The sequence below is a fragment of the Oncorhynchus mykiss genome, chromosome 13, assembly GCF_013265735.2.
Source record: "Oncorhynchus mykiss isolate Arlee chromosome 13, USDA_OmykA_1.1, whole genome shotgun sequence".
NCBI classification, from domain to species: Eukaryota; Metazoa; Chordata; class Actinopteri; order Salmoniformes; family Salmonidae; genus Oncorhynchus; species Oncorhynchus mykiss.
Genome location: NC_048577.1, coordinates 2,296,247 through 2,321,307, shown reverse-complemented (window position 1 = coordinate 2,321,307; position 25,061 = coordinate 2,296,247). Strand labels below are relative to the sequence as shown.

At 41.3% G+C, this 25,061-nt stretch overlaps 1 protein-coding gene across 1 annotated transcript; it reads right to left on the bottom strand.

Annotated features, from left to right (window-relative positions):
* Nucleotides 1–16,029: 16,029 nt before the first annotated feature.
* On the bottom strand, nucleotides 16,030–23,484 carry LOC110513807 (piggyBac transposable element-derived protein 4-like). Its single transcript, XM_036942235.1, has 3 exons — nucleotides 23,320–23,484; nucleotides 21,254–21,317; nucleotides 16,030–18,049 (listed from the first exon to the last, which is right to left on the bottom strand). The coding sequence occupies exons 2-3, from the start codon at nucleotides 21,286–21,288 to the stop codon at nucleotides 16,363–16,365; spliced, it is 1,722 nt and encodes a 573-aa protein (XP_036798130.1). The 5' UTR covers nucleotides 21,289–21,317; nucleotides 23,320–23,484; the 3' UTR covers nucleotides 16,030–16,362.
* Between the last annotated feature and the right edge of the window lie 1,577 nt (nucleotides 23,485–25,061).

Here is a 25,061-nt window from a genome sequence, read left to right as displayed (position 1 = left end):
GACTGATTGGCTGAGAGAAATTGATGATTGCTTTACACCCCCAGTTATGTAAACTTAGGACACTAAAGAGGCCTTTCTATTGAATCTGGAAACACCAAAAGAAAGATGCCCAGGGTCCCTGCTCAACCGTGTGAATGTGCCTTAGGCATGCTGCAAGGAGGCATGAGGACTGCAGATGTGGCCAGGGAAATAAATTGCAATGTCTGTACTGTGAGACGCCTAAGACAGCGCTACAGTGAGACAGGACGGACAGCTTATCGTCCTCGCAGTGGCAGACCACGTGTAACAACACCTGCACAGGATCGGGACATCCGACCATCACACCTGCGGAACACCTGCGGAACAGGTACAGGATGGCAACAACAACTGCCCAAGTTACACCAGGAACGCACTATCCCTCCATCAGTGCTCAGACTGTCCTCAATAGGCTGAGAGAGGCTGGACTGAGGGCTTGCAGGCCTGTTGTAAGGCAGGTCCTCATCACTGGCAACAACGTCTGGGCACAAACCCACCGTCACAAAAAGTCACGGTTTTGTCTCCAGGGGTGATGGTCGGTTTCGCGTTTATCGTCAAAGAAATGAGCATTACACGGAGGCCTGTACTCTGGAGCGGGATCGATTTGGAGGGGCAGACATGGTCTGGGGCGGTGTCACAGCATCATCAGACTGAGGTTGTTGTCATTGCAGGCACTCTCAACGCTGTGCGTTACAGGGAAGACATCCTCCTCCCTCATGGTACCCTTCCCGCAGGGACAATGCCACCAGCCATACTGCTCGTGATTTCCTGCAAGACCGGAAGGTAGCATCTCACTGCAAGTTCTGCCAAATCTGGTGCAGAGAAGATGCACTGCAGTACTTAATGCAGCTGGTGGCCACACCAGATTTTTTATTTATTTTAATTTTACCTTTATTTAACTAGGCAAGTCAGTTAAGAACAAATTCTTATTTTCAATGATGGCCAGTGGGTTAACTGCCTGTTCAGGGGCAGAACGACAGATTTGTACCTTGTGAGCTCGGGGATATGAACTTGCAACCTTTCGGTTACTAGTCCAACTCTCTAACCACTAGGCTACCCTGCCGCCCCAGATACTGACTGTTACTTTTGATTTTGACACATTATTATTTTGACACATTATTCCATTTCAGTTAGTCACATTTCTGTAGAACTTGTTCAGTTTATGTAGGTTGTTGAATCTTATGTTCCAACAAATATTTACACATCTTAAGTTTGCTGAAAGTAAACGCAGTTGACAGTGAGAGGACATTTCTTTTTTTTGCTGAGTTTAGATTGGCGAGGGGGGAAACAATTTAATAAATTTTAGAATAATGCTGAAATGTAACAAAATATGGAAAAGGTGAAGGGGTCTGAATACTTAACGAATGCACTGTGTCTGTATGTATACTGAACCAAAATATAAACAGCAATTTCAACGATTTACAGTTCATATAAGTCAGTCATTGTAAATAAATAAATTAGGCCCTAATCTATGGACTTTACATGACTGAGGGGTGCAGCCATTGGTGGGCCCTGGAGGGCATAAGCCCACCCATTGCGGAGCCAGGCCCAGCCAATCAGAATTCGTTTTTCCCCACAAAAGGGCTTCATTACAAATAGAAATACAACTCGGGTGGCTGGTCTCAGATGCTGTGGGGATCCTGGGCTGGCGTCGTTATATGTGGTCTGTGGTTGTGAGGCCAGTTGGATGTACTGCCAAATTCTCTAAAATGACGTTGCAAGGTGGCTTCTGGTAGAGAATTGAACATTCAATTATCTGGTAACCGCTCTAGTGGATATTCCTTCAGTCAGCATGCCAATTGCATGCACCCTCAAAACTTGAGACATCTGTGGCATTGTGACAAAACTTCATATTTTAGAGTGGCCTTTTATTTTCCCCGGCACAAGGTGCACCTGTGTAATAATCAAGCTGTTTAATCAGCTTCTTGATATGCCACACCTGTCAGGTTGATGGATTATCTTGGCAGAGAATAAATGTTAACTAACAGGGATGTAAAAAATTCTGCAATCTTTTTTTCCCAGCTCATTAAACATCCAACACTTTACATGTTGTTTTGAGAATGACACATTTTAATTTTCACCAAATCTGCTGCCTCAGTTTGTATGATGGCTATTTGCATTTACTCCAGAATGTTATGAAGAGTGTTCAGATGAATTGCAATTAATTACAAAGTCCCTATTTTCCATGCAAATGAACTGAATCCCCCCCAAAACTGGAAGCTTCAAAAGGAGGGTGGTGCTTGGAATCATTGTTCTTCATATGTCACCCACGGTTACCTGCAGGGAAACAGGTGCCGTCATCATTGCTTTGCACAAAAAGGGCTTCACAGGCAAGGATATAGCTGCCAGTAAGATTGCACCAAAATCAACCATTTATCGGATCATCAAGAACTTCAAGGAGAGCGGTTCAAATCAAATCAAATCAAATTTATTTATATAGCCCTTCGTACATCAGCTGATATCTCAAAGTGCTGTACAGAAACCCAGCCTTAAACCCCAAACAGCAAGCAATGCAGGTGTAGAAGCACGGTGGCTAGGAAAAACTCCCTAGAAAGGCCAAAACCTAGGAAGAAACCTAGAGAGGAACCAGGCTATGTGGGGTGGCCAGTCCTCTTCTGGCTGTGCCGGGTGGAGATTATAACAGAACATGGCCAAGATGTTCAAATGTTCATAAATGACCAGCATGGTCGTATAATAATAAGGCAGAACAGTTGAAACTGGAGCAGCAGCACAGCCAGGTGGACTGGGGACAGCAAGGAGTCATCATGTCAGGTAGTCCTGGGGCATGGTCCTAGGGCTCAGGTACTCCGAGAGAGAGAGAGAGAATTAGAGAGAGCATATGTGGGGTGGCCAGTCCTCTTCTGGCTATGCCGGGTGGATATTATAACAGAACATGGCCAAGATGTTCAAATGCTCATAAATGACCAGGATGGTTGAATAATAATAATAAGGCAGAACAGTTGAAACTGGAGCAGCAGCACGGCCAGGTGGACTGGGGACAGCAAGGAGTCATCATGTCAGGTAGTCCTGGGGCATGGTCATAGGGCTCAGGTCCTCTGAGAGAGAGAGAGAAAGAGAGAATTAGAGAACGCACACTTAGATTCACACAGGACACCGAATAGGACAGGAGAGGTACTCCAGATATAACAAACTGACCCTAGCCCCCCCGACACATAAACTACTGCAGCATAAATACTGGAGGCTGAGACAGGAGGGGTCAGGAGGCCCCATCTGAGGACACCCCCGGACAGGGCCAAACAGGAAGGATATAACCCCACCCACTTTGCCAAAGCACAGCCCCCACACCACTAGAGGGATATCTTCAACCACCAACTTACCATCCTGAGACAAGGCTGAGTATAGCCCACAAAGATCTCCGCCATGGCACAACCCAGACAGGATGACCACATCAGTGAATCAACCCACTCAGGTGACGCACCCCTTCCAGGGACAGCATGAGAGAGCCCCAGTAAGCCAGTGACTCAGCCCCTGTAATAGGGTTAGAGGCAGAGAATCCCAGTGGAAAGAGGGGAACCGGCCAGGCAGAGACAGCAAGGGCGGTCCGTTGCTCCAGAGCCTTTCCGTTCACCTTCCCACTCCTGGGCCAGACTACACTCAATCATACGACCCACTGAAGAGATGAGTCTTCAGTAAAGACTTAAAGGTTGAGACCGAGTTTGCGTCTCTGACATGGGTAGGCAGACCGTTCCATAAAAATGGAGCTCTATAGGAGAAAGCCCTGCCTCCAGCTGTTTGCTTAGAAATTCTAGGGACAATTAGGAGGCCTGCGTCTTGTGACCGTAGCGTATGTGTAGGTATGTACGGCAGGACCAAATCAGAGAGATAGGTAGGAGCAAGCCCATGTAATGCTTTGTAGGTTAGCAGTAAAACCTTGAAATCAGCCCTTGCTTTGACAGGAAGCCAGTGTAGAGAGGCTAGCACTGGAGTAATATGATCAATTTTTTTGGTTCTAGTCAGGATTCTAGCAGCCGTATTTAGCACCAACTGAAGTTTATTTAGTGCTTTATCCGGGTAGCCGGAAAGTAGAGCATTGCAGTAGTCTAACCTAGAAGTGACAAAAGCATGGATTAATTTTTCTGCGTCATTTTTGGACAGAAAGTTTCTGATTTTTGCAATGTTACGTAGATGGAAAAAAGCTGTCCTTGAAATGGTCTTGATATGTTCTTCAAAAGAGAGATCAGGGTCCAGAGTAACGCCGAGGTCCTTCACAGTTTTATTTGAGACGACTGTACAACCATTAAGATTAATTGTCAGATTCAACAGAAGATCTCTTTGTTTCTTGGGACCTAGAACAAGCATCTCTGTTTTGTCCGAGTTTAAAAGTAGAAAGTTTGCAGCCATCCACTTCCTTATGTCTGAAACACATGCTTCTAGCAAGGGTAATTTTGGGGCTTCACCATGTTTCATTGAAATGTACAGCTGTGTGTCATCCGCATAGCAGTGAAAGTTAACATTATGTTTTCGAATAACATCCCCAAGAGGTAAAATATATAGTGAAGACAATAGTGGTCCCAAAACGGAACCTTGAGGAACACCGAAATATACAGTTGATTTGTCAGAGGACAAACCATTCACAGAGACAAACTGATATCTTTCCGACAGATAAGATCTAAACCAGGCCAGAACTTGTCCGTGTAGACCAATTTGGGTTTCCAATCTCTCCAAAAGAATGTGGTGATCGATGGTATCAAAAGCAGCACTAAGGTCTAGGAGCACGAGGACAGATGCAGAGCCTCGGTCCGATGCCATTAAAATGCCATTCAATTGTTGTGAAGAAGGCTTCAGGGCACCCAAGAAAGTCCAGCAAGTGCCAGGACCGTCTCCTAAAGTTGATTCAGCTGCGGGATCGGGGCACCACCAGTACAGAGCTCAGGAATGGCAGCAGGCAGGTGTGAGTGCATCTGCACGCACAGTGAAGCGAAGACTTTTGGTGTCAAGAAGGACAGCAAAGAAACCACTTCTCTCCAGGAAAAACATCAGGGACAGACTGATATTCTGCAAAAGTTACAGGGATTGGACTGCTGAGGACTAGTGCAAAGTCATTTTCTCTGATGAATCCCCTTTCCGAATGTTTGGGGCATCCGGAAAAAAGCTTGTCCGGAGAAGACAAGGTGAGCGCAACCATCAGTCCTGTGTCATGCCAACAGTAAAGCATCCTGAGACCATTCATGTGTGGGGTTGCTTCTCAGCCAAGGGTGTGGGCACACTCACAATGTTGCCTAAGAACACAGCCATGAATAAAGAATGGTACCAACACATCCTCGAAGAGCAACTTCTCCCAACCATCCAGGAACAGTTCGGTGACGAACAATGCCTTTTCCAGCATGATGGAGCACCTTGCCACAAGGCAAAAGTGATAACAAAGTGGCTCGGGTAACAAAACAACAGTATTTTGGGTCCATGGCCAGGAAACTCCCCAGACCTTAATCCTATTGAGAACTTGTGGTCAATCATCAAGAGGCGGGTGGACAAACAAAAACCCACAAATTCTGACAAACTCCAAGCATTGATTATGCAAGAATGGGCTGCCATCAGTCAGGATGTGGCCCAGAAGTTAATTGACAGCATGCCAGGGCGGATTGCAGAGGTCTTGAAAAAGAAGGGTCAACACTGCAAATATTGACACTGCATCAACTTAATGTCATTGTAAATAAAAACCTTTGACACTTATGAAATGCTTGTAATTATACTTCAGCATTCCATAGTAACATCTGACAAAAATATCTAAAGACACTGAAGCAGCAAACTTTGTGGAAATTAATATTTTTAATTCTCAAAACTTTTGGCCACGACTGTAGGTCGCATTCTGTATCATACAGCTATTAAAGTTATATATTTAGAACTACCTGCTCGATTGGAATCCAGTGACGTCTGTGTCTTGAGTGTCCTAGAACTGTTTAGTTTTTTGTGTTCTGACGAAAACAGAATGAATAAATAAGTAGTGTAAACATTGTCAGTAATTACCAGGAAACTCTACAACATTTGTTTTAAAATCACACTGAGATTGTTAAAACTGGCCTTAGGTTATTGAGGGATCTGATTAGGATTTACCCTCGTAGCAAGGCCGTTTCATATGTGGAGGTTTCATTCGGGTCTCTATTTTAAAAAACACACTGTCTTTGGCAGGAGAAAGACCAGACTCAGAGGAACCAGAGCCAGGGACGTACAAACCAGCAAGAAGACACCAGTGTTCCCACTGTGGAAAGGGTTATAACCACTTAAATGAGCTTAAACGACACGAGAGAATACACACAGGGGAGAAGCCTTACCACTGTTCCCAGTGTGGAAAGGGTTTTAACGATTTGGGAAAGCTGAAACGACACGGGAGAATACACACAGGGGAGAAGCCTTACCACTGCTCCCAGTGTGGAAAGGGTTGTAACGATTTGGGGAAGCTGAAACGACACGAGAGAATACACACGGGTGAAAAGCCTTACCACTGCTCCCACTGTGGAAAGCGTTTTAACGATTTGGGCAAGGTGAAACGACATGAGAGAATACACACAGGGGAGAAGCCTTACCATTGCTCCCACTGTGGAAAGTGTTTCAACCAGTTAGGGACCCTGAAACAGCACAAGGTAATACACACAGGGGAGAATCGTTACCACTGCTCCCAGTGTGGAAAGGGTTTTAACGATTTGGGGAAGCTGAAACGACATGAGAGAATACACACAGGGGAGAAGCCTTACCATTGCTCGCAATGTGAAAAGATGTATAGCGAGAAAGGACACCTGAAAGCCCATGAGAAAATTCACACAGGGGAGAAGCCTTACCAATGCTCCCAGTGTGGAAAGTGTTTCACCTGGGCAGGGTATCTGAAAAAACACGAAAGAATACACACAGGGGAGAAGCCTTACCACTGCTCTCAGTGTGGCAAGTGTTTCAACGGGGCGGGGGATCTGAAAAAACACGAAAGAATACATACAGGAGAGAAGCCTTACCACTGCTCCCGCTGTGGCAAGTGTTTTAACCAGTTCGGGACCCTGAAACAGCACAAGATAATACACACAGGGGAGATGCATTACCACTCCTCCCAGGATGCAAAGCTTTTGCCCATTTAGGAAGCCTGAAATAACATGAGACACAGAGGAGAAGGCTTTACAGAAGATTAGATTTTGGGAAAACATATTACTCATAACAATCACTTAAACGTCATTAGAGAATCCACACAGGAGAGAGAAATTACTTATCTTAGCATGTATATTGATATTTCACATCTCATTGACTCACAACTCATCAGAGAACATACACAGTGCTCCCATTGTCTTATATTGTTGCCTATAATGTGTTGACCTGTTTTTACCAGATGAAATTGCTTCTTCCAATTATTGATAAACATGTACCTGTTAAGAAACTGACTGTTAAATATGTAAAGGCTCCATGGATTGATGAGGAATTTAAAAACTGTATGTTTGAAAGAGTTGGGGCAAAAGGAGTGGCTAATAAGTCTGGCTGCACATCTGTACTGCAAATTGAGAAATTATGTGACCAAACTCAACAAAAATAATCAACTTTATTATGAAGCCAAGATCAATGATATAAAGAATGATGTAATAAAACATAATGAAAGAAAAGCAGTGCAAGTATTGAATGTTGTAAAGTTAGTGTGGGAGAGGTGGAACAATTGTTATCGATCAATAATGACAAACCTCCTGGCATTGACAACTTAGATGGAAAGCTACTGAGGACAGTAGCTGACTCTATAGCCACTCCTATCTGTCATATTTTTAACATGAGCCTAGAGGAAAGTCTTTGTTTTCAGGCCTGGAGGGAAGCCAAATTAATCCACTACCTAGTCATGTAAGACTGGAAGTAAGACTGGAACATAGTATCAACAGGAACTCTTAGTTCCCTTCATCCATCTGTTACCTAAAATATAGTTTCAACACACAGACATCTGACTTTGTACAGTTGACCTTTTCATGCACTTGCAAGGTGTCTACCACTGATTCTTTATCTCAAGCTAAAGCAAAACATGAATCATTGTACTTTTGTCATCACAGGTGTTCCTGTAATGTACAGATATCATCAAAGTTCTTACAAGTCAAATGACACATCTCTGACACACACACTTATCCCACCAGACATGCCACCGGGGGGTCTTTTCACAGTTCACAAGATTCCAGAACAAATTCAAGAAAGCGTACAGTATTATATAGGGCCCTTATTGCATGGAACTTCCTTCCATCTCATATTGCTCAAATAAATAGCAAACCTGGTTTAAAAAAAACAGATAAAGCAACACCTCTCCCCTATTTGACCTAGGTAGTTTGTGTATATGCATTGATATGTAGGCTACGTGTGCCTTTTGGTAAATGTATGTAGTTCTGTCCTTGAGCTGTTCTTGTCTATTGATGTTCTGTATTATTGTCACGCCATAGAGGTTTTTATTCTCTATTTTGGTTAGGCCAGGGTGTGACTCAGGTGGGAATTCCAGTTTCTTTATTTCTATGTTTTCTATTTCTTTGTTTTTTTGGCCAGTGTGGTTCCCAATCAGGGACAGCTGTCTATCGTTGTCTCTAATTGTGAATCATACTTAGGCAGCCTTTTTCCACCTGTGTTTTTTGGGTAGTTGTTTTCTGTATAGTTGATTTGTCTTACAGAACTGTTCATTCTTCTCTTTGTTATTTTGTTCTAATGTTGTTTGATTAAATAAAAACCATGAACACTTTACCACGCTGCGCTTTGGTCCATGCCTTCCGACGAGAGACGTGACAATTATGTCATGTTTTGTGTTGACCGCAGGAGGGGTAGCTGCTGCTTTTGCAACAGCTGATGGGGATCCAAGTAAAATACCAAATACCAAACTCTGTTGTTCTCTCTGAGCTCAGAAATAAAGAATCTTGGTTTGACTTGATGCTTGGCATCATTGTCCATTTGAAAGACCCATTTGCGACCAAGCATTAACTTCCTGACTGATGTCTTGAGATGTTGCTTCAATATATTCACATAATTTTCCTACCCCATGATGCCATCTATTTTGTGAAGTGCCCCAGTCCTTCCTGCAGCGAAGCACCCCCACAACGTGATGCTGCCACCTGTGTGCTTCACGGTGGGGATGGTGTTCTTCGGCTTGCAAGCATCCCCCTTTTTCCTCCGAACATAACGATGGTCATTATGTCCAAACAGTTCTATTTTTGTTTCATCAGACCAGAGGACGCCTTCAGGCGTTTGGAAATCGCTCCCAAGGATGAACCAGACTTGTGGAGGTCTACCATTTTTTTCTGAGATCTTGGCAGATTTGTATTTATTTTCCCATGATGTCAAGTAAAGAGGCACTGAGTTTCAAGGTAGGTCTTGAAATACATTCACAGGTGCTCTTCCAATTGACTCATGATGTCAATTAGCCTATCAGAAGCTATAGACATAATCTTCTGGAATTTTCCAAGGCTGTTTAAAGGCACAGTCAACTTAGTGTATGTAAACTTCTGACCCACTGGGATTGTGTAATAATCTGTCTGTAAACAATTGTTGGAAAAATGAATTTTGTCGTTAACACAGATGCCCTAACCGACTTGCCAAAACTATAGTTTGTTAACAAGAAATTTGTGGAGTGGTTGAAAAATTAGTTTTAATGACTCCAACCTAAGTGTATGTAATCTTTGACTTCAACTGTAAATACTGTATCCTTCACTATCTATTCTTCACTATATATTGCATCTTAGCTGCTGTGTTTCTGCTCATCCATGTTTTATACTTCTATATTTCCCATTCCTTTACTGGATTATGTGTATTAGGTTTAGTTGTGGAATTTGTTAGATATTATCTGTTTGATACTGCTGCACTGTCGGATCTAGAAGCATAAGCATTTCGCTACACTCACAATAACATCTGCTAACCATGTGCATGTGACCAATAACATCTGCTAACCATGTGTATGTGACCAATAACATCTGCTAACCATGTGCATGTGACCAATAACATCTGCTAACCATGTGTATGTGACCATAACATCTGCTAACCATGTGTATGTCACCAATAACACCTGCTAACCATGTATATGCGACCATTAACATCTGCTAACCATGTGTATGTGACCAATAACATCTGCTAACCATGTGTATGTGACCATAACATCTGCTAACCATGTGTATGTCACCAATAACATCTGCTAACCATGTGTATGTGACCAATAACATCTGCTAACCATGTGTATGTGACCATAACATCTGCTAACCATGTGTATGTCACCAATATCATCTGCTAACCATGTGTATGTGACCAATAACATCTGCTAACCATGTGTATGTGACCAATAACATCTGCTAACCATGTGTATGTGACCAATAACATCTGCTAACCATGTGTATGTGACCAATAACATATGCTAACCATGTGTATGTGACCAATAACATCTGCTAACCATGTGTATGTGACCAATAACATCTGCTAACCATGTGTATGTGACCAATAACATCTGCTAACCATGTGCATGTGACCAATAACATCTGCTAACCATGTATATGTCACCAATAACATCTGCTAACCATGTGTATGTGACCAATAACATCTGCTAACCATGTGTATCTGACCAATAACATCTGCTAACCATGTGTATGTGACCATAACATCTGCTAACCATGTGTATGTGACCAATAACATCTGCTAACCATGTGTATGTCACCAATAACATCTGCTAACCATGTGTATGTCACCAATAACATCTGCTAACCATGTGTATGTCACCAATAACATCTGCTAACCATGTGTATGTCACCAATAACATCTACTAACCATGTGTATGTGACCAATAACATCTGCTAACCATGTGTATGTGACCAATAACATCTGATAACCATGTGTATGTGACCAATAACATCTGATAACCATGTGTATCTGACCAATAACATCTGCTAACCATGTGTATGTGACCAATAATATCTGCTAACCATGTGTATGTGACCAATAACATCTGCTAACCATGTGTATGTCACCAATAACATCTGCTAACCATGTGCATGTGACCAATAACATCTACTAACCATGTGTATGTGACCAATAACATCTGATTTGATTTGAACAAAACAAATCCATGTGACGTTTGATCAATGTGGAAAACGGATTGGATTTGTAAAAATCCATCTACAAAAGGTATTTTTATTCATTTTCACACAACTGGTAACCAGTGACTGGTGACATTTTGTGTTTCACCCAACTTGCAACCTAAATCCAATGACGGTGGACATTTTGTGTTGATTTCATGTTGAATTCACTTTAGTTGACGAATCAAAGAAATGTAAATAGAAACTAGATGTTGAACTGACATCTGTGCCCAGTGGGCTGGTTTGAATAAGCGGCAGGTGTTGGATCAATTAGTAGCATTAGTAGCTAAATTTCCGTGCAATTGTAACGGATGTGAAACGGCTAGCTTAGTTAGCGGTGCACGCTAAATAGCGTTTCAATTGGTGACGTTACTTGCTCTGAGACCTTGAAGTCGTAGTTCCCCTTGCTCTGCAAGGGCCGCGGCTTTTGTGGAGCGACGGGTAACGATGCTTCGAGGGTGACTGTTGATGTGTGCAGAAGGTCCCTGGTTCGCGCCCGGGTATGGGGACGGTCTAAAATTATACTGTTACACAATTTGCGACAGATTTTCATGTGAATATTCTCAAATCTGCATAAAACAATATACGCATTTTCCCACCGGAAATGTTTGCATCAAACAGGTTTATTGCGGATAAAAGTCTTTGCATGATAAAGTAGTGCACGGAAAAAAATGTTTTCCTGTTGAATTCCCATGTACTGAATGAAAAATGCAAGTTAAATGGGTTTCCATTGCATTTTCAACTCTACTGAGGGTTTTGAAAAACCGTTATTTAGCAAAAGTCCTCTTGTCCCGTGCACTGTAGCCAACAGCTCAAAGATACAGTGTTGGTAGGCTACCTACATGATGAGATTATTATGGATAAGAGCGACATTATTTTATTTTTCATCATCATGTCACCAGAAGAAGACCATCAAAATGTATTGAGCATCAAGCTCAACACATGAACTTTCACCACCCTGTGAAGTTCATCATTTATTTAATCTGTAGCCTAATAAACTGCATGGTTTCCCAAGTCGTAGTGGGAGGACCACACAATATATCATCGCGTGACTCCAAGTTAACTAAGATATGATCGTTATTAAATCAATATTTGCGCATAAAGGATTAATGCCGCCATTTCTCGTTTATACATTTTTACTGACACAAAAAGACCCCACCATGTCAAACGAAGTAACAAATCGTCTGTCGGCATTTAGAAAAGTATACAGGCATATCCTGTTTCCATCAGCCCGGTCATTACTTTGGAAATGGTTGGATCAATATCCACCTTCATGATATGGATGAAGCCTGATTTGGAATGTCTGAGTAGTTCTATATGATGTCATAATACACTCCTCTGATAATCAAGTGATATTTGGAATGTCTGAGTAGTTCTATCTGATGTCATAATTCACCCCTCCGATAATCAAGTGATGTTCACATGTGATGCATTTGCTCCATTGTTTACATTTAAATGGGAGGCCCACTCTGATGATGTATGTCTTACATAGTGGGGCTTTAAAGGAATAGTATGGTGACATCTTAGAGGGGCTTGAAATAAATAGGATTATTAATCAAAAACTCCTATAGCAACAATACACTGTGGCTTTGACTTCAAGAGAATGGGTGGTGGTGCTACTCTATAGGTAAAACTGTCCAATATGAATGTTCAATACACACAATAGGTTGATCGGTAGCTAGTTAGCAAGCTGTCCAGTCTAATACAAATGTTCAATACACACAATAGGTTGATCAGTAGCCAGCTAGCTGCTACGTCTTTAGCCGGACGGCTAGCTAACACATTAGCTAGCTAACACAGCTAGCTATCAACAAAGTCAAAATGGACTCCAGGCCTGGTGGTGGCAGTAGTGCAAATACAACCACTGTTTACCGGAGCTTCCTGAGTGAAAAATAATTTTGCTATATAAAGAGGGCACGACAAACCCTATTCCCCCTCAGGAGACTGAAAAGGTTTGGCATGGGTCCTCAGATCACAACGCAGGGCCAGACGGATTACCAGGACGTGTACTCCGAGCATGCGCTGACCAACTGGAAACTGTCTTCACTGACATGTTCAACCTCTCCCTGTCTGTAATACCAACATGTTTCAAGCAGACCACCATAGTCCCTGTGCCCAAGAACACCAAGGTAACCTACCTAAATGACTACCGACCCATGTCACTCACGTATGTAGCCATGAAGTGCTTTGAAAGGCTGGTCATCTCTGTGAAGATGGGAGAACCTTCCAGAAGGACAACCACCTCTGCAGCACTCTGCCAGTCTGGCCTTTATGGTAGAGTGGCCAGACGGAAGCCACTCCTCAGTAAAAGGCACATGACAGCCCACTTAGAGTTTGCCAAAAGGCACCCAAAAGATTCTCAGACCATGAGAAACAGGATTCTCTGTTCTGATGAAATCAAGATTGTACAATGGCCTGAATGCCAAGTGTGACGTCTGGAGGAAACCTGGCACCCTCCCTACGGTGAAGCATGGTGGTGGCAGAATCATGCTGTGAGGATGTTTTTCAGCGGCAGGGACTGGAAGACTAGTCACAATTGAGGCAAAGATGAACAGAGAAAAGTACAGAGAGATCCTTGATGAAAACCTGCTCCAGAGATCTCAGGACCTCAAACTGGGGCAAAGGTTCACCTTCCAACAGGACAACGACCCTAAGCACACAGCCAAGATAACACAGGAGTGACTTCAGGACAAGTCTCTGAATGTCCTTGAGTGGCCCAGCCAGAGCCCGGACTTAAACCTGATCGAACATCTCTGGAGAGACCTGAAAATAGCTGTGCAGCAACATTCCCAATCCAACCTGACAGGGTTTGAGAGGATCTGCAGAGAAGAATGGGAGAAGCTACCCAAATACAGGTGTGCCAAGCTTGTGTTGTCATACCCAAGAAGACTTGAGGCTGTAATCACTGCCAAAGGTGCTTCAACAAAGTACCGAGTAAAGGGTCTGAATACTTATGTAAATGTAGTATTTCAGTTCAAATTCCTAAAAACATGTTTTTGCTTTGTCATTATGGGTTATTGTGATGTCATTATGGGTTATTGTGATGTCATTATGGGTTATTGTGATGTCATTATGGGTTATTGTGATGACGGAAAAACTTAATTGAATCCATTTTAGAATAAGGCTGTAACGTAACAAAATCTGGATTTCCGAATGCTGTCCTCTCCAAATGTAGCTGTATTTTATTGGTTGGAATTGTTTTAAGATGGCCATACTATGGATTATTTAGCTGTTTGATGTTTAATTCTAGAACCCCTTTAGGTATATGTGTAATACCAGTCAAAAGTTTGGACCCTTCAAAACCTTAGTCCTTAAAAAAAAAAAAAAATCCAGTTATAAACGTGTTTTCAATGCATTTCTATGGGCAATATTAGTAAAGCCCAAATTCAATATTTAATTTATTTATTTATATATATATATACAGTACCAGTCAAAAGTTTGGACACACCTACTCATTCCAGATATTTTCATAATTTTTTACTTTTTTCTGCTTTGTAGAATAATAGTGAAGACATCAAAACTATGAAATAACATATATAGAATCATGTAGTAACCAAAAAAGTGTTAAACAAATCTAAATATATTTGATGTTTGAGAGTCTTCAAAGTAGCCACCCTTTGCCTTGATGACAGCTTTGCACTCTTGGTAATGTAGAGAAAAGTTAAAATAAAGAAAAACCCTACAATGAGTAGGTGTGTCCAAACTTCTGACTGGTACTGAATATATATTTATATAGATATATTTAAATCAAATATTGAATTTGGGCTTTACTAATATTGCCCATAGAAATGCATTGAAAAACACATTTAATAACTGGAAAAAAATACATATATTTGTTTTAAGTAATAAGGTTTTGAAGTGTCTGTCCTATATCTAGGCGATATAAGAAAGCTCAGGTAATATTTTATATTGTTTTACATATATTTAACCCCTTATTTTGGGGGGCACAAAACTACCTCCGTACTTCCATGTGTGTGTATAGGTTACCTTCAAACGAGTTCCGATGATCAACATAGAGAACACACTTTCACAACCCTCCCAAACCTCTCTACAACATCCCCAACAAACACCTTCACAACTCTCCCAAACCTCTCTACAACATCCCCAACAAACACCTTCACAACCCTCCCAAACCTCTCTACAACATCCCCAAACACCTCCACAACCCTCACAAACCTCACAACATCCCCAAACACCTCCACAATCCTCACAAACCTCTCTACAACATCCTGACATCTGAAGATATCAGTGGTCACTCTTCATCAAGAGCAGGTATCATGAATCTCTCATCTCAGACATTACAACTAATGTGCTGTGAGATTAAATGCTGTAATGTTGGAGGAAATCAGTTGTAACTGTTCATGCAATGGACAAATCTTTCTCTCTCTAGATTGTCCTCCATTAGACTCTCCTGGTGCAGGACAGAGTCAGAGTGCTGGTAATTTTCATGTCTACTGATTTCAATGGTGTCAGAAGTCTCAGAAGTGAGAAGTGATGCGTAGCACCAGATTTAGCCAACAGCTCATTTATATCTGTCCAAGGGAAGATTTGAGGCCATCTAGATGTGTCTCTCTGAGGCCCACCGGAAGTGATGCAACATTTGAGGTTTTGTAGAGAGCTGCTGCTGACACCATGTCCTCTGTTGCTATGGTTACTCTGATCACTTTCTTACTCAGTCTCTCCTTTATTATGTATCTTCTGTCTGTCAGCTGACAGACCCTACCAACCAATTTACCAACCTTTCAACCTACCTTACCAAAATCCTTTTCGGGTTACTTTGTGCAATTTCCCCTTGAAAACATACGCTAATCTAACAGCTTGTAGCTCAGGCCCAGAAGCAAAGATATGTAAATTATTGGTACCAAAGAAAACACTCTGAAGTTTGTGTAAATGTGAATTGAATGTAGGAGAATATAACACAATAGATCTGGTAGAAGAAAATACACAGGCGTTTCTCTGTTCTTTTAATGTTGTCGCATCTTTAAAATAAACAAGAACAGCCAAACATTCAGTTATGATACTGGGGCTAATTTCAAATAAGAACATAAGTAGGCAACAGTATTTGACCAAAGTTTCAGACAGATACTTTCAGGAATGAGTGAGGTGCATGCCATTGAGCATGAAGTCACCCAGGTGTCCCTCACAATGTACCCAAGTGGCCGAATTGGAACATCGAAACATTGATGCAAATAACTATATACAAAATACAAAACATTATTCAAACATACCCGGAAAATAACAAGGGTAACTATTTACACTCAATGTTCAATAATGTGAAGACCCTCTACACAATATTGTGCTGCTGATGCCATAGCCCATAGCAGTCTCTTTCTGCTGTGAAGCAGAGGGTCACTGAACAGGTGGTGCAGCCGACAGAGGATTTCTTTTTGCAAAGAGCACAACGAAGCCTCCTTACTAAGCCCCTTTTGCACTCATTCCTGCCTGCAATAAGGAATTTAAGCATGTGCACACCACTGGTTGATGGAGCAGAAGGGACAGAGGTAGAGGGGAATGAAGGTGCTACAGTGCTGTAGCTAGCAAGCTCCTGGATGAGCTGCTCCCTGAATGCTAGCTGTGAGATGGGGGGCTGTCCACAGCTCTTGGCCATTTCCTTCTGGAGGATGAAGGCATTCACCACAGCAATGTCAATGAAATGATAAAACAATGTCTTGTACCATTTCATGTTTTTGTGGAGAACATTATAGTATCCTATCAGCGCATATGATAGGCCCACACCTCCCCCCATGCTCTTGTTGTAGTCCTTTACTGCAGTTGGAATGGAGACATTTTTGGTGGTCCATGCCCCTGAAGCGTCCTTCACACGCCTGACGACGTGATCACCACTGAAGGACTTGTGGATAGTGGAGCACATCGCCATCTCTCTGGTGTCCATCCACTTCACAAACAGCAGGCCATCTTCACGGATCCATCTCATGGTACCCCGCTCAGCCTGCTTAGGCATGTCGTTCACCCTGGTTTTCGGAAAGCCCACTCTGTTGGTCTGAATGGTGCCACAGGCCCACATCTCCAGCTTCCTCAGGTCTGTGAACAGGGTAGGGCTTGTGTAAAAGTTATTCACAAACAGTTTGTAGCCCTTCCCTAGCAGCTGAAAATCTAATAACTGCATAACGGAGTCATAGCTAAATCCCTTACCGGTCGCACAACTGTTCTTACCCTCATAGACAAAAAAATTGCACGTGTATGCACTCGCAGAATCGGCCAAAACAAACAGTTTGTAACCCAATTTAGTCGGTTTGTTACGCATGTAGTGTTTTAGGCCATTTCTGGCATTTGAGGCTACCATCCTCTCATCTATGGAAAGGTTCTGGGCAGGCTGAAAATAAGTATTACAGGCCTCAATGATGTCGAGGTAGAGAGGTTTAATTTTGCAGAGCTTATCAAACCTTGCCGTGCCTCGTTTCGTCTCGTTGTCCTTATCAACTTCTGGGTCACTGATATGAAGCGCCCCTGAGATTGTCAGAAACCTTTTGCACGACATGACCGTGGTGGGGAAAGGCAGTTGATAGAGGGGTGTAGATTTCCAGTAGTCCTTTAGGGTTTTTAGCTTCACAAGACCCATGTAAATGACCATAGAGAAGTAACAAAAAAGATCTGACCTGGAAATGGGCTTCCATGTCTCTTTCCTGCCTTCCTGCTTCTTAGTTCCGTACTTATTAGTGTTCAACACCAGGGAATCAACAACTGCCGAGGTGAAAAACAGCTGAAAAAGTTGCATGGGGCTGTACTTGGCGTTCATGTCCAGCTGAGGACCTGGTGGCCTCTTTGGTCTGAAAATTGGAGGCGGTGGAGCCACATCCTCCTCCAGCACAGAGTGCCAACGACCCTCCTCCGCACTGCCAGCAGGTTCCACACTTCCCTTCCTCCGCTTCTTTGTCACCGGCTCCACACCAAGAGCTTCAGTGGGGGATTTGCACCTTGGCAGTATGGGCTCCCAATCAGAATCGCTGGGACTGTGAAATAAAGACACAGATTATATATAGAGTAAGTAAACATCCACTAAGGTGAGGTGTTGTATTTTATCTAAACATGGAATGGACATGTAAAAATATATGTAATATATACAGACACACAGATACACCCACAATGTAGAGCAATGTTTACTTTATACATATGTGTACTTTATATTTCATGTCATATTTTATATCTGGCAAAAAATATAAAAATATCTGAAACAACTCAAATGAATAATATTTAATATGATTCATTTCAAACAACGTTACTCACCAATCCAACACAGAATCTTCTCCATTTAGAGTCAAAAGAATAGTCACTGTCTGGTCTGACTCTTCTTGTAGTAATTCACTCTCACTATCTCTATCAATCTCATCAATGATATCGTGTAGATCTGTATACTTTGTCTTCGATTTTAAAGATTTACTTGCCATAATTATTCTCTGAAATGCTGCACGTAACCAGCTTGGCTGCCTCGTAGAGTTTTCAATGGCGAATGGTTGAACGATCGATCATATCATTGGTGCGCAATTAGGTCATTGTTTGCCGTGTTTATATCAGTTCCTTTCGGTCAATATGTCCCGGAAAAGAACCATGAAGTGTGGTTGTTTTACTAACAAACAGAGGAATGCAATGAAACCAAACATGACTCGATAAACGTCCGTTTAGATTGAGTAATTACATCGAACGTTACGTCCAAAGTTGAAGGACACGGAATTTACGACAAGTGTTTCCTGTTAGGCTATAAAAATTGATTATATCGAACAAAACGACACTATTGTTTTGTCGTGACCTTTAGTGTTGCTAAAAGAAGAAGATCTTCAAAAGGTAATTGATGAATTTTATTGCTATTTCTGATCAATAATCACATTTGCAGTAAAGCTTTTTGAATTCTGACATGGTGGCTAGATTAACCAGAGGTTTAGCTTTCATTTGGTGTATTGCACTTATGATTTAATTGAAGTTAAATATTTATAATAATGACATTTCGGGCAATTTTTGTTGAAACGTTTCCCTAGAGGAACGCCTGTCCTAGACAGGTTTTTAAACTGTCTGCTACTCAGGTCCATAAGCTAGGGTATGCATATAATTAGTAGATTTGGGTAGAAAACTAAAGTTTCCAAAACTTAAAATAATGTCTGCGAGTATAACAGAATGGATATGGCAGGTGAAAACGAGGAAAATCCAACCAGGAAGTACTATTATTTTGAAAGGCTGTTTTTCCATTGAAAGCCTATCCACCATACAAAGACTTAGGACCCAATTCATGAGCTCTATGGCTTCCTCTACATGTGACCAGTGTTTAGGCATTGTTTCAGGCTTTTACTCTGAAAAGTGAGGGCGATACAGCACTTTCAATGAGAGGACAGTGGAAATTTCCAGACATGAGCCAAGCGCGTCTTTCTTGTTTCTCCTTTTCTATTGACGAAGCTTTTCTCCGGTTGAAATATTATTTAATTATTTATGACAAAAACAACCTGAGGATTGAAGATGTCCCTTGGGGGTATCCGTACCTATGTAGGACATGCGAGGGTTAGGTTAATAAACAGGCTGGAGCTAGAACCTCGTTGTTGCGCGTCCTTATTTTAGATCATACTACATGGTGTCAGAAGTGGTTGTAAAATTCACATAAACGTGAAGGACGTACCAAGTAAATCATACATTCAGGCTGTTTCAAAGCAGGGAGGGGACAGTGTTGGAGATAAAACAGCGCATATCATTATTTTGCTAGCTAACGAGCAAGGACTAAGTTACTGCTAAGCAACATGTTGCAAGAGGAAGAAGCTGGCGGGATTTCAGGGTTTGCGACTCCAAGTTCAACGGGCTCTGGCGCAAACACGGACAGGCCAGTGGCTTGTGCTGACGGAGAATTAAATGGATCAGGCACTTTGATGAGCTTCGGATGTTTTCACTCACGAGACTCCCAGTTAGATAGCAAATGTTCCTTTTTTCCAAAAATACTATTTTTGTAGCCAAAATAACTCCGTTAGTTCTTCACGTTTGGCTGAGAATTCGACCGGAAATTGTGGTCATGACAAACATGGCAAACGTTGTTTATAATCAATCCTCAAGGTGTTTTTCAAATATCTATTCGATAATATATCAACCGGGACAGATGGCTTCTTAGTAGGAAAGAGAGAAACAATGGCTGCATTTGTCTTTTACGCACAAAACACTGAGAGACTCCAGCTGACCACTGACGCAATGTTGACGTTCAGGCTCATTTTTCAAACTAAAAGCCTGAAACTATGTATTGTGACACTAGACACATTAGGGAAGCCATAGAAAAAGGAATCTGGTTGATATCTCATTCACTGCTCAATAGGGACGCATAGGAACGCAGAGCTTTCTAAATAAGAGTCCCTTCCTGCAATATCAGTTCTGTTATGCTCAGACAATATTTTTACAGTTTGAAAATGTAGAGTGTGTTCTATCCTAAGCTGTCAATTATATGCATATTCTAGCATCTTGTCCTGACAAAATAGCCTGTTTACTTTGGGAACGTTATTTTTCCAAAAATGAAAATACTGCCCCCTAGATTCAACAGGTTAACTACAGTGCCGTTAAAGACTATTTTGAAACACATTTTGTAGGGAGACACGACATTATTTTTGAGAGAGCTAGGTTTAATATACAGGAGCAGAGTGAAACCACCGACAGTTTGATCACAGCTGTTCACAAACTACATTATCGAACAAAACAAACATTTATTGTTTAACATGGAGACCTGGGAGTGACACCAGATGATCAGAGGTAAGTGATTAATTTTAATCGCTATTTCTGACACCTCTCCTTGGTTGGAAAATGGCTGTATGGTTCTGTGGCTAGGGTCTGACCTAACAATTGTTTGGTGTGCTTTCGCCGTAAAGCCTATTTGAAACAGGACAATATGGCTGGATTTACAACAAGTTTATCTTTAAAATGGTGTATAATACTTGTATGTTTGAGGAATTTTAATTATGGGGTTTTTAATCTGGCGCCCTGCAATTTCACTGGCTGTTGTCGAGGTGGGACGCACTTGTACCAGAGAGGTTAACAAGAAATTTGTGGAGTGGTTGAAAAACGAGTTTTAAGGACTCCAAACTAAGTGTATGTAAACTTTGACTGTATGTGTGTGTGTGTGTGTGTGTGTGTATATAAATAAATATGCAACCATTTAAACAACTGCATTAGCATGAGAAGTAAAAACTTGTTTTACTTACTCAAAACTCTGGTCACTCGCAGAGTCCTCATCCATTCCTTCTGTGTCACTCTGTTGGTCAATTTCTGCAATAATATCATCAAAATGATTATACTTGGACTGAGATTTAGCTTTTCCACTCTTAGTAACCATGTTTAACTTTTTCAGACTTGAGAAGTCTGTAGAAGAGAACGAACTGCTGTGAAACGTAAACTACCGTGCATCTGGTTTCCTTTCACCAGAGAATGAACTCTGTTGTGCACAGCTCTAGCATGATGGCTGTTTGTCCTACAAACGACGTTCACATACTGCTGGAAATCCCAGCTCATTGGCTATCTAGCTAGGTTTCAAAACGATAGGTGGTCATTGGTCCAAGACCCTTCATGGGCTAATTCAGGTCTTGTATAGCCAATACGTAATGTAGAATTATGAAACATGTTTGGTTGCCTTCTAGAGTGTCTGAGGATTGCACAGAAACCGAACTTGACCGTGTTAAGCTATGTTTGATTGCTAACAAAATTTGATTTCATAAAATTGTTTTGTTGCAAGTTGAAAGAGTCGGAAATTCATGCAGAATGCTGTTTACAACACGGATCGTGTTAGGATATACATGTCCTTTTGTCAATTAAAATAACATTACATTTATCATAAATACAGTGTAGACATTGCTAATGTTGTAGCGGAAAATGGCTGATTATCTACATAGAGGCCCATTATTATCTACAGAGGCCCATTATTATCTACATAGAGGCCCATTATTATCTACAGAGGCCCATTATTATCTACAGAGGCCCATTATTATCTACATAGAGGCCCATTATTATCTACATAGAGGCCCATTATTATCTACATAGAGGCCCATTATTATCTACAGAGGCCCATTATTATCTACATAGAGGCCCATTATTATCTACAGAGGCCCATTATTATCTACAGAGGCCCATTATTATCTATATAGAGGCCCATTATTATCTACATAGAGACCCATTATTATCTACATAGAGGCCCATTATTATCTACATAGAGGCCCATTATTATCTACATAGAGGCCCATTATTATCTACATAGAGGCCCATTATTATCTACAGAGGCCCATTATTATCTACATAGAGGCCCATTATTATCTACAGAGGCCCATTATTATCTACAGAGGCCCATTATTATCTACAGAGGCCCATTATTATCTACATAGAGGCCCATTATTATCTACATAGAGGCCCATTATTATCTACATAGAGGCCCATTATTATCTACATAGAGGCCCATTATTATCTACATAGAGGCCCATTATTATCTACAGAGGCCCATTATTATCTACATAGAGGCCCATTATTATCTACAGAGGCCCATTATTATCTACAGAGGCCCATTATTATCTACATAGAGGCCCATTATTATCTACATAGAGGCCCATTATTATCTACATAGAGGCCCATTATTATCTACATAGAGGCCCATTATTATCTACATAGAGGCCCATTATTATCTACATAGAGGCCCATTATTATCTACATAGAGGCCCATTATTATCTACATAGAGGCCCATTATTATCTACATAGAGGCCCATTATTATCTACAGAGGCCCATTATCAGCAACCATCAGTCCTGTGTTCCGTTGTGTTAGCTAATCCAAGTTTATAATTTTAAAATGCGAATTGAACATTAGAAAACGCTTTTACAAGTATGTTAGCACAGCTGAAAACTGTTCTGATGAAAGAAGCAATAAAACTGGCCTCCTTTAGACTAGTTGAGTATCTGGAGCATCAGCATTTGTGGCTTTGATTGTCAATGTTATTTTAATGGACCAAAAAAAATTTCTTTCAAAAACAAGGACATTTCTAAATGACCCCAAACTTTTCAACGGTAGTGTATATATAGAAATACATGTTTAAAATTTGCACCAATTGATTGGTGAAAAGAACAGGTGGCTAAAGTCAAACAAGATTTGTATTAGTCTGGGACAGCCCCACTGGTAAAAGATACTAGTCCATCTTCATGTCAACTACCAGAACTCCGCTGGTTGTCCTGGTAACAGATACCAGTGGGAAGATCTATTATATTTGTTCAAACTGAACTACAGCACTTACTTTGATGAGTCAAATCTGATCCTTTCTTCTCTTCTCCTCCTCTCACAGTTCCACTCAGCCCCGTTGTTTTCCTGCAGTCCACCAGCAGCACAGACAACCTCTTCCTACCCAGCAGTAAGGTACTACCGGGAGAGGCACGAAACGGGGACTCCGGGAGGGAGGAGGGGCTAGCGTTGTCCTGGTAACCATAAAGAGGGGACACAGACACATATCATTATGGATGCTGATGTCACTGTTGAAAAAGTGCTTTACAGAAGCCCAGACCAGACCCTGAGAGCAAGCTGTATGCTAGACCAGACCAAGCTGTACCATCTGGTGTTCTGATCTGGAGAGACTCTTCTCTACTTTGTCAGCATCAGGATGTTGTTGAGGCTCCCCAGAGGATCCACAATAGTCATGTCTGTCTCCTGTGTGAATGACAACATCAAAAAGATGGTAAACTTATCAACTTCTATTGCAATCACAGAGTCTTACAGGAGGAATGAATACATATCTAAAAGGGGACTAAATTAGCCACTTTAATTGTGTGTTTTTATATATTTGTGATCAGTGGTGTAAAGTACTTAAGTAAAAATACTTTAAAGTACTATTTAAGTAGCTTTCCGGGGAATCTGTACTTTACTATTTTTGACTAATTGTACTTTTACTTCACTACATACATAAAGAAAATGTACTTTTTACTCCATACATTTCCCTGACACCCAAAAGTACTCATTACATTTCGAAGGCTTAGCAGGACAGGAAAATGGTCCAATTCACTCACTAATCAAGAGAACATCCCTGGTAATCATTACTGGCTCTGATCTGGCGGACTCACTAAACACACGTTTCAATTGTAGATTGTCAGAGAGTTGGAGTGTGTCCCTGGCTATCCGTCAATAAAATAAAAACAAACAAGAAAATGGCACCATCTGGTTTGCTTAATATAAGGAATTTGAAATGATTTATATACTTTTGATACTTCAGTATATTTTAACTTTTACTCAAGTAGTATTTTACTGGGTGACTCACTTTTACTTGGCTACTTTTCCCACCACTGTGATGCAAATGTAAAAGGGCCGTTCCACAAAATGGGGGCATTTTGCGTCCACTTGATATTTTAAGTAGAAATGCACTGTATATGATATTTTAAAACCCGGCTATACTAGAATAAGTGCACTTTAATATAGACCACATAGAGAATTCAATAAATCCATTTTTGAAGTTCCAAAAATATATGTACCAATGGCAGATTGCCCCTTAATAAACAATTCCTACAGTACTGAACAACATATTCAAGTGTAGAACTTCAGTATAATGCCCCTTTAAAAACAACTGCATAGTTTGTGCCCGTTTTTAAGACAGTACTCACTGGTGGTAATCGGATCTTCAGTCTCATTTTTCACTCCCAAAACGTCTTCCTCTTTTATTGAGATATCCTCCTCTTTTACTCCAAAAGGGTCTTCCTCCTCTTTCAATTTTACGGCATCTTCCTCCTTTTTGATTCTGAAAGCTTCTACCTCTTTTTCCACTTTGACAACCTCGTTCCCATATTCCTCTTTCACTGTAATATCATCCTCTTGTTTCAATGTGATAGCCTCCATATTCATTCTTCAAGCTTCTTTGCCTCCTTTCACCAGTTTCTTTCTCCGTCTAGATTAGTGAGTTTATGCTCCGGGAGATTAGCCTAGTGCAGTATCAATGTAACACATTTGCTAATTTAACAAGCAAATTACGTTTAAATGAACCAGTAGATATGTAAA

Bases quoted from the DNA above. Each gene is read 5' to 3' on its own strand.
- LOC110513807 (XM_036942235.1), bottom strand. From the start codon at position 21,288: ATGGATGAGGACTCTGCGAGTGACCAGAGTTTTGA. The intron at 18,050-21,253 runs GTAAGTAAAACA...TTTATTTCACAG, and splicing joins GCGAGTGACCAGAGTTTTGA to TCCCAGCGATTCTGATTGGG.